This window comes from Montipora foliosa, chromosome 5 (assembly GCF_036669935.1).
Source record: "Montipora foliosa isolate CH-2021 chromosome 5, ASM3666993v2, whole genome shotgun sequence".
Classification (NCBI taxonomy): Eukaryota; Metazoa; Cnidaria; class Anthozoa; order Scleractinia; family Acroporidae; genus Montipora; species Montipora foliosa.
This window is the reverse complement of record NC_090873.1, coordinates 9772525-9782524: the sequence shown is the minus strand read 5'-3', so window position 1 is coordinate 9782524 and position 10000 is coordinate 9772525. Positions and strand designations below refer to the sequence as shown.

The 10000-nt window shown below is 39.7% G+C and overlaps 1 protein-coding gene across 3 annotated transcripts in view; it reads left to right on the top strand.

The window, feature by feature from the left end:
* Positions 1 to 2088: 2088 nt before the first annotated feature.
* LOC138003582 (uncharacterized) overlaps positions 2089 to 10000 on the top strand; it is a 75697-nt gene continuing 67785 nt past the window's right edge. For 2 of the 3 annotated variants that reach the window (XM_068849707.1, XM_068849709.1), the window contains exons 1-6: positions 2089 to 2215; positions 2610 to 2764; positions 4451 to 4506; positions 6997 to 7151; positions 8798 to 8853; positions 9559 to 10000. The exon at positions 9559 to 10000 is cut by the window's right edge and continues 817 nt beyond it. In XM_068849707.1, the coding sequence (XP_068705808.1) occupies positions 9584 to 10000 (417 nt within the window). In that variant the 5' untranslated portion in view covers positions 2089 to 2215; positions 2610 to 2764; positions 4451 to 4506; ... (1 more) ...; positions 8798 to 8853; positions 9559 to 9583. The remainder of the gene's footprint in view (positions 2216 to 2609; positions 2765 to 4450; positions 4507 to 6996; positions 7152 to 8797; positions 8854 to 9558) is intronic. The other variant, XM_068849708.1, reaches the window with a different exon arrangement.

Genomic DNA, 10000 nt, shown 5'->3' with positions numbered 1-10000 from the left:
GGCCATATTGGTGTGGGAGGCGAGTGCTCTCAGCACTGCGCCATCCCTGCACCTGATAGGTGTACTGTACTGTACTTGTCCTGCGATGATAGTACAAGTTGCGGAAAAAAAAGGAGCTATTTTCAGACCAAGAATGAAATCCGTGTCCTCGTAAGATACGAAATTGCAAAATATTTTTTTGAAATAGTGACGAGTTTTCCAAACTGTCTTTTAGGAGATTGAGGGGATTAGCCATTGGTGGAACCATAGTAAATGATGAGTCAACCTCGTTCCCAGGGTCTCTCTTCTCTGCCTTCAGTGTCGTTAAAAAAAAAAAAACCAGGTTCAGGCTGGTCACGTGCCTCCCGAAATCTGGGAGGTAAACCAAATATGTGTTAGGGGATTGGAGGCAATGTGTGCCTTGTCATCATTGCGATTGAGGGAATCAGCACGCATTTGATTTTGTGGTCAGACGTACATGGACATAACGTTTTACTGCAAGTTATTTTATGTACTACACATGGAATTCGACGTGAAAGGCAAAAGGTTGTTGTCAAATCAACTGGACGCTACAGAAATTACACTCGCGTCGTTCGAATTGTCCCTCGTGTCGGCCGTGTGAAGGTCCGGATTCAAGGTCAAGTGAGCAGTCGAATTGAGTAATAACGAAGAAGGATAGTAGTTTGCGACACTTTAAGGAAAAGAAGGTTTTGCAGTGCAAGAAAACAAGTAAAACGTTTATCCATGGGAAACCAACCCTGCATGTTCAGCGATCGATCAGCCAGTGTCATGTATCGAACTCAAATCAAACTGCAGTACATGAACATGTGCAGGTATTATATTTTGTTCTTTGATCTTCGTTTTTCTTTCGAATGTTAAACAAAGCGATTCCTAAGTCACAAGTTTGTGCATTGAGTAGACAGTTTTTCAACAACTTCGTGCAAATTGTCGTTAAGATATATTTTTTACAACTACACACAGTTAAACATTTAATTTATAACACAAATCGTGAAGTATATTTTTAGCCCGGTAAAATAAAAGAGACATTTTATCAAGCAAACGTTGTGTTTGATGTATTGTTTTATGATAGTGTATCTTCTGCAGAAGCAGCATTAGCTACTAACGAAATCAATTATTGTTGTGAACGTCAATCGCCGCTCGACATCACAGGTCTTATTGTTCACAAAAGCTTGAATTCACCCTGCGAGCAGAGCCTCCTTTTGTGTTTTTCTTTACTGAGGAAGAGAAAAGGAGGCTCTGCCTGAATCGCGTCAACTCTTTGAATTTCTGGACTAGTTAATCTTGTTTTCTCTCGTCAAACCGGTTTTTCTTGTGCGAGCATCCGTTTAGTGATAAAATCGGTGTTTATAATTGAGCCCGCTGTACCGTGAAAAACCAAGATAATGGCGAGATCTGGCATATTAGGCTTGGGTTCGAGACTGTATCGATATCCTGGCAACATGAAGCGCATACTCAACAAAGATCTTACTCGATTGATGCAATCTTTTTCGAGAACGCCAAAATCGAGCAAGCAAAAGAAAGGCTCTGCTAGCAGGGTGGTGGAAATTCTTCTCCTGTGGGAATATATCATCAGCTCTTTTGACTTTTGTTTAACTTGCATTGCAGGTGTGAAGTAAAGATTATTTATTTTTAAAATGCCTTGTTAAACGAATACGCTTTTGACCAGTTGCGTGATCAAAATATAACGAAAACCCTACCCTAGTGGAAAAATGTTTGTCGAGGAGTGTCACGTGACCATCCTGCACCAAGGTCTTTCTCCCCAAGAGAAACCCTGGGAACCAGGTTGCTGATGAGTCAGGTTGTTGAATTCAAAACGCTACAAAAGCAGGCCATGAAACCATCCACAGGTTGCTGCCGATTCTCCCGCCACACAACATGTCTTTCATTCTCAAGAAATTTACTACTACCACTTGATTGCTTCAGATTCCACTCATTCTCGTTCCCAGAGCTGCGATCCTCTTGGCGAGCACCAAGGATCGATCCGTGGCGCTGGCCAAGGGGATCGCATCTCTGGGAACGAGAATGGACACCTAAAAGAGCCGGGCCGCTCTGGGGACTAGATCTCGTCCCCAGAGCCTAGCGGCCATCGTCAGTGGTCTGAGAAAGATATTCTCGTAGGCACCAGGATCGAGTGTATAGGTGGCATAAAAACCGTGTTTATTCCTTGGCAACGCCGATGAAAACCTAGCAGGGATTGTTAAGGCTATCCTAGAAGGTATATTTAGCCGCTTTAATTTCATTTTGGTAACGTTTTTGAAAGTAGTGTCCTTGAAGTTACTTCCGGTTTATAATAATTTCTCCTGCGACGCGAAGAATCAGTGTCGATCTTCAAAGTAGTTGCTATTTCGCAAGGAAACGCGATGGACACCACATCCTTCCGTTGGAAAGTTAATTTCTTGTGATATTATGAGGATCAAGAGCTCTTTATCAGCATATTTTTTCTTGCATTTGGCCTTCGGGTACGAGCATTTTCAACCAGGCTCTTGTACACAAAAACTTTGTTTGCTTCTGATCTTGAGCAGTGGCAATTATGTAAACTTAAACTTATTTAACTTAACATTTCCTACTGCTTAAATGTTACCTTACCGATCTATGTTATCGTGTTACAGAGTCGCAGAGTAAGATCAAGTGAGAGTTCATCAAAGTTTCTGTCACTATACTTCATTCTGACTTGAAATTTGAATTTTGTGAGAGTCTGAGAAGTTTGATGTACTTGGCATTTGAAGAAATTGAACATCACAGACGAAGCAAAACGACTGCAAAGGTACACTCAATTGTATCCCTCTGATTTTTTAATAACTTATCGAGACCTATGGCCCTCATTTTTACTTGAGGTGTGTTCCAAGGGTTAGATGTTTCTAATTTACGTTTTATGTTATTTACTTATCAAATTAAAGGCAGGAGTTTGATCACTAGTCCATCCCACAAACAACCCATCATACTGCCTCCCCTTGCAACAGCCACTCAGCCACTCAGGGTTTTGCAGGTCCAAATTATTTTTTTTGCACACGTTCCGCGTGGAAAACTTTGAATCGTAGACATACCGGGGGGTACTTGTATGTGTTTATCATTTTAAAATTACTGGTGTGACCTCCCAAGGGTCACAGGGTTGCGTAGCAAAAATTATGGAGCATGGGCAAATGCACAAGTATCATGTGTTGAATCGAAATGTAATGAGATGAATTCATACAAACACTGTTTATTTTAATAGAACGGCAGCGATTGGTAGCGGTTTGATAGTACATGTATACTGCATAGCTTGTGTGATTCTTGAGGTTCGAACTAAAAGACAAGTGGAAACGAAACGAAACTAAAAATAATACCGTACTTAAATGTAGCGCTGATGGCTAGCAATGAAACAAACTGTAAATAATAATAGTAATAATAAGTAACACTTATATAGCGCTAAAACTATAAAATATTCTAAAGCACTTTACAGAATAAAAATCCTGTTCTGACTAAACAAGAAGAGAGGAAAAAAAGAGATCAAATTCATGAAACTAACTTATGCGAAACTAAACTGAGCATGAAAACAACATAATTCAGACTTACTTTGGTCTAGCTCCTAATATGCTTGGGACAAAGCGTAGCAATCATAGAAATTATTGAGACTGAGTAGTGCAATCTGACGATACAACACCACAAAGAGACTAGAGCCTGTTTTCACTTAGTGTGTAATCCGAGAAGCAAGCCAGACTGAATTATATAACGAGTAGGCAATAATTATCACTAGTATACTGTTGAATGTGATATTAATCAAACATTAACTAAAATGAAAACGATTGCGTAGCTACAGTAATCATAAAATCTAATGAAAAAGAAATTTAAAAAAAGCATTTGAAAAGTATCAACTGGTAGCTGTTATTATGGTCCGCTGCAGTAACAGTCCTTTCACCTGCACACTGGGTCAGGATATTCGATAAGAACATGTAATTTTGAAATAAAAAGATTTTTAGTGTACTGGCACTTACTGGTTTGGTATTAGAGATATGTACATTTTTTATGTAAGATTAGTTGGACTTTCTGTGCTCATTAATATGAAGTTGAAACTGTTGGTCAGTGTTTTATTTTACCTCGTAAATCTCCATGTTTGGATAATGACAAAGAGTTTTGATGGAAATAATATATTTGTTCCATTCTCGGGTAATTGAAATGAATCTGACCCCAAACAACGTGTCAATCAACACGTCGGTAAATGCGTCGGTCATCGTATAAGGCGACTGTCAGCAATGTGTCGGCTTTGTGTTTTTTAAGGACCTTTTGAACTTCCTTATCACCCTGCATAACATGTGAGCAATTGTTTAACTTTGTCATATCTGGGCTGAAAATAAGCAATTTTTATGTTCATTGCTGTCAACGCCATTTTGTTTTCTTAACTCAACCCAATCCCCATGAGTTCTCACTACCTTGACCCAATCCCCTCAAATACATGTTAAATGGTTTTGTTTAGTTGTGCCAATCGTTGGAAGTTACCAGTGGACACAGATGCTAATCAAACTGAATCAGGTAATGAAATAACCGGCATATTGAGAGAGAAAACTACTACAGTAAAAACCTTTAGTTATTAAAAGAGCACTCTTTATTGGCCACTGACTTTATAAATGTAGTGGTTCCTAAAAGAGCTTTTTTGGTTAACTCGTTTCCTTCACTGTACTGCAAACTGTTCAGCGATCTATGTCTTGCAGCAGCTGATCAAATGATCTAGCCGCAGCAAAGTTCCTGAACCAGGTAAATTGGTCAAAGTAGCTTGGGACGTGTTGGTGCAGGGTGCCCAACATCGACTTCAGCTTTCTCTTAACCAATGCCCACAAGCCTTCCACAGTGTTTGTGTGTGCGCCACTATCTGGATTGGGGTTGTTTTGTGAGTGTCGATGATGTGTCGGCCGATGCACAGGTTGTGAGTTGGTTGACACTTCAGTTTGGTTTAATATTGAATGTGTTGGCTGATGCATTGACTGTCACGTTGACCGTTACATTGACCGACATGTTGGTCGGATAAGATTCATTACAATACCTGTTCCATTCTTTGCTTGTGCAGTCTAGAAAGTAACTAGATCCTCCGTGAGGGTACACTGGGTTGCCTGTGGAACGTGCACCGTTCCAGACAATTTTTTTCAAGTTGGGGGGTCATTAAGAAGACCATTTAAGAGGTCACCCAGACGTCTTACCAGCAGAGGCCCTTTGGCTCACAGGTCCTCACACATTCGTTTGACGAAACAGATCCTTTTCTGGGGTTAAAAACCTGGCTACCGGCCTGTTAATTAATCATTTGTAGAAAGAAGAAATTCCTGTCCTCTTTAGAAAAACTAGACACGCATTGCTTACGTTGGTAGTGAAGTAACACAGCGATTTATTCCATATAAAATGTCAACTGAGCTGTGTGTTGTCTTCCAGGAGATTCAAGTTGTCCTTCCGTAATATGTAGCTCTAACAGTGCACGATATTGTTTTGGTATTGTCTATCATTGTAGTGGCATGGTAGAAGTCTTGGGTAAATAGCCTGAGAAGACATGTGGTTACTAGCAAAGTACTGAACCCAAAAAGATTGAAGAAAATAAATGGGAAGTGAGAAACATATGCTTCTGGGCTGACATGTTGATAATTTTCAAGCTGCCTCACAACTTCTTTCACCACAAGTTTAAGCGTGCCCTCTGAGCATCTGACAGCTTTGTAATACTAAAGTTTACTAAAGTGAAGCATCTGTTTCAAATGATGGCAAGATACCGGGTTTTCGTAAGTTTCTTTTTCTGTCAAGTGTTCTAAAGTTTGACAATAAATGAGCGAATTCAAAACAAAGATCACAATCGCCCACCATTGTTTCTGCAAAGTCAAAAATTTACTCTCCAAGACGAGGTTATTTATCACCAGGTAATTCCATCATTTTGGAAATAGCAGCTACTTTATTATTCATTGACAATTTTTTGCTGATTTTGGGGCTCATTTTGTTGAACTCAAGCTCGCTTCCTACAGACCTGTTTATTTGCGTGACTTATGCGCTACCACAAAATTCTCCCCGTATCACATTTCAACACATGTATGCAAATTTGTTAAGCTCGAAAATTACACATGATAAGTTTGCACAAGCTGGAAATTTCATAGAAAAACAGAGTCCGGTTCATCTTCCACTAGCAGCCAACATTTACGCGAGAAGGAACCAGATAAGGGACAATATCTTTTGGAAAACAACCGCCGATCTCTCTAAACTTCGTACAGAGGTAAACTAGAAATGTCGAAGGCGCAACTCAACCGATTATTAAAATTTGAACAAATGTACGAGCGGCCTGGTGAGAGGTTAAAGTACGTGGGGAAATCTCATTTGTCGTCCGCCATTTTGAAACATTGATGGCGGGAAATAAGTGAGCATGCTCAGTGGTTTTTGAGACCTGTCTGGGAACGAGAATGGACACCTAAAAGAGCCGGGCCGCTCTGAGGACTAGATCTCGTCCCCAGAGCCTAGCGGCCATCGTCAGTGGTCTGAGAAAGAATTCTCGTAGGCACCTGTAGGCAGCAGGATGGATTGTATAGGTGGCATAAAAACCGTGTTTATCCCTTGGCAACGCCGATGAAAACCTAGCAGGGATTGTTAGGGCTATCCTAGAAGGTATATTAATAGCCGCTTTAATTTCATTTTGGTAGCGTTTTTGAAAGTAGTGTCCTTGAAGTTACTTCCGGTTTATAATCATAATTTCTCCTGCGACGCGAAGAATCAGTGTCGATCTTCAAAGTAGTTGCTATTTCGCAAGGAAACGCGATGGACACCACATCCTTCTGTTGGAAAATTAATTTCTTGTGATAATATGAGGATCAAGAGCTCTTTATCAGCATATTTTTCTTGCATTTGGCCTTCGGGTATGAGCATTTTCAACCAGGCTCTTGTACACAAAAACTTTGTTTGCTTCTGCAGATCTTGAGCAGTGGCAATTATGTAAACTTAACCTTACTTAACATTTCCTACTGCTTAAATGTTACCTTACCGATCTATGTTATCGTGTTACAGAGTCGCAGAGAAAGATCAAGTGAGAGTTCATCAAAGTTTCTGTCACTATATTTCATTCTGACTTGTAATTTGAATTTTGTGAGGATCTGAGAAGTTTGATGTACTTGGCATTTGAAGAAATTGTACATCACAGACGAAGCAAAAGGACTGCAAAGGTACACTCAATTGTATCCCTCTGATTTTTTAGTAATTTATCGAGACGTATGGCCCTCATTTTTACTTGAGGTACTCAGGGTTTTGCAGGTCCAAATTATTTTTTTTTGCACACGTTCCGCATGGAAAACTTTGAATCGTAGACATACCGGGGGGTAGTTGTATGTGTTTATCATTTTAAAATTACTGGTGTGACCTCCCAAGGGTCACAGGGTTGCGTAGCAAAAATTATGGAGCATGGGCAAATGCACAAGTATCATGTGTAGAATCAAAATGTATACTGCATAGCTTGTGTGATTCTTGAGGTTCGAACTAAAAGACAAGTGGAAACGAAACGAAACTAAAAATAATACCGTACTTAAATGTAGCGCTGATGGCTAGCAATGAAACAAACTATAAATAATAATAGTAATAATAAATAACACTTATATAGTGCTAAAACTATAAAATATTCTAAAGCGCTTTACAGAACAAAAATCCTGTTCTGACTAAAAAAGAAGAGAGGAAAAAAAGAGATCAAATTCATGAAACTAACTTATGCGAAACTAAACTGAGCATGAAAAAAACATAATTCAGACTTACTTTGGTCTAGCTCCTAATATGCTTGGGACAAAGCGTAGCAATCATAGAAATTATTGAGATTGAGTAGTGCAATCTGATGATACAACTCCACAAAGGGACTAAAGCCTGTTTTCAATAAGTGTGTAATCCGAGAAACAAGCCAGACTGAATTATATAACGAGTAGGCAATAATTATAGTACACTGTTGAACGTGATATTAAATCAAACATTAACTAAAACGAAAACGATTGCGTAGCTACAGTAATCGTAAAATCTAATGAAAAAGAAATAAAAAAAAAGCGTTCAAGGCTGTTGCCTAATAGGAGCCCGGTAGCCTGGGGCTCCCAAAGAATAGCTCTGGGCGCCTTCATTTTTCACAGCAACACCTTTCACTTCATATGTTGGGCTCCTAAGTTCTCAGCGTTTAGCTCTGAGGGCCCCTTTAAAATTTTCTTAGGCAGCAGCCTTGGCGTTTCAAAAGTAACAACTGGTAGCTGTTATTATGGTCCACTGCAGTAACAGTCCTTTAACCTGCACACTGGGTCAGGATATTCGATAAGCACATGTAATTTTGAAATAAAAAGGTTTTTAGTGTACTGGCACTTACTGGTTTGGTATTAGAGATATGTACATTTTTTTATGTAAGATTAGTTGGACTTTCTGTGCTCATTAATATGAAGTTGAAACTGTTGGTCAGTGTTTTATTTTACCCCATAAATCTCCATGTTTGGATAATGACAAAGAGTTTTGATGGAAATAATATATTTGTTCCATTCTCGGGTAATTGAAATGAATCTGACCCCAAACAACGTGTCAATCAACACGTCGGTAAATGCGTCGGTCATCGTATAAGGCGACTGTCAGCAATGTGTCGGCTTTGTGTTTTTTAAGGACCTTTTGAACTTCCTTATCACCCTGCATAACATGTGAGCAATTGTTTAACTTTGTCATATCTGGGCTGAAAATAAGCAATTTTTATGTTCATTGCTGTCAACGCCATTTTGTTTTCTTAACTCAACCCAATCCCCATGAGTTCTCACTACCTTGACCCAATCCCCTCAAATACATGTTAAATGGTTTTGTTTAGTTGTGCCAATCGTTGGAAGTTACCAGTGGACACAGATGCTAATCAAACTGAATCAGGTAATGAAATAACCGGCATATTGAGAGAGAAAACTACTACAGTAAAAACCTTTAGTTATTAAAAGAGAACTCTTTATTGGCCACTGACTTTATAAATGTAGTGGTTCCTAAAAGAGCTGTTTTGTTAACTCGTTTCGTTCACTGTACTGCAAACTGTTCAGCGATCTATGTCTTGCAGCAGCTGATCAAATGATCTAGCCGCAGCAAAGTTCCTGAACCAGGTAAATTCGTCCAAGTAGCTTGGGACGTGTTGGTGCAGGGTGCCCAACATCGACTTCAGCTTTCTCTTAACCAATGCCCACAAGCCTTCCACATTGTTTGTGTGTGCGCCACTATCTGGATTGGGGTTGTTTTGTGAGTGTCGATGATGTGTCGGCCGATGCACAGGTTGTGAGTTGGTTGACACTTCAGTTTGGTTTAATAGTGAATGTGTTGGCTGATGCATTGACTGTCACGTTGACCGTTACATTGACCGACATGTTGGTCGGATAAGATTCATTACAATACCTGTTCCATTCTTTGCTTGTGTAGTCTAGAAAGTAATAAAGGCAAATTTGTGCAAACTTCATTCGTCCATTGCCCATTCACTACTCATCACCCACCTCCTAAACGTTTGCCATAATTACCTCATATCAGTATAAATATTTGGCTGTAAATATGGTAAATGGTGTTAATACTCAGTGTTTATATTGTAAACCATTTCAGTTTTCTGTCACATGGAATTGAAATCATGTCACAAGGACTTTCTATTGAAGCAGAGGAGATTTTTGCCCAAAGCAAGGAAGCACTGGACATTACTCTTTTAGGGAGTGAATGGAATTCATCGGCTGGGGGGTTGTCAACATTAAACAGAGAGCTTGCAATTCATCTGTCACAACAGCCAAATGTGAGAGTTTCTTTGTTGGTCCCAGAGGGTGCTTGCAGAGATGAAGATAAAAAGGCAGCCCAAAGTTTTGGGATCAATCTTCTTGAAGCAGGGCGACAACCAGGCTTCAGTGAACCTCTTGACTGGTTGTGCTTCCCACCCCAAGATCACAAAATAGATGTTGTTTTTGGCCATGGTGTAAAACTTGGCCGGCAAGTTCCTTTTATAAAACGTTCTCCGCAATTCCAAAATTGTAAAATGGTTCACATGGTGCATACTACT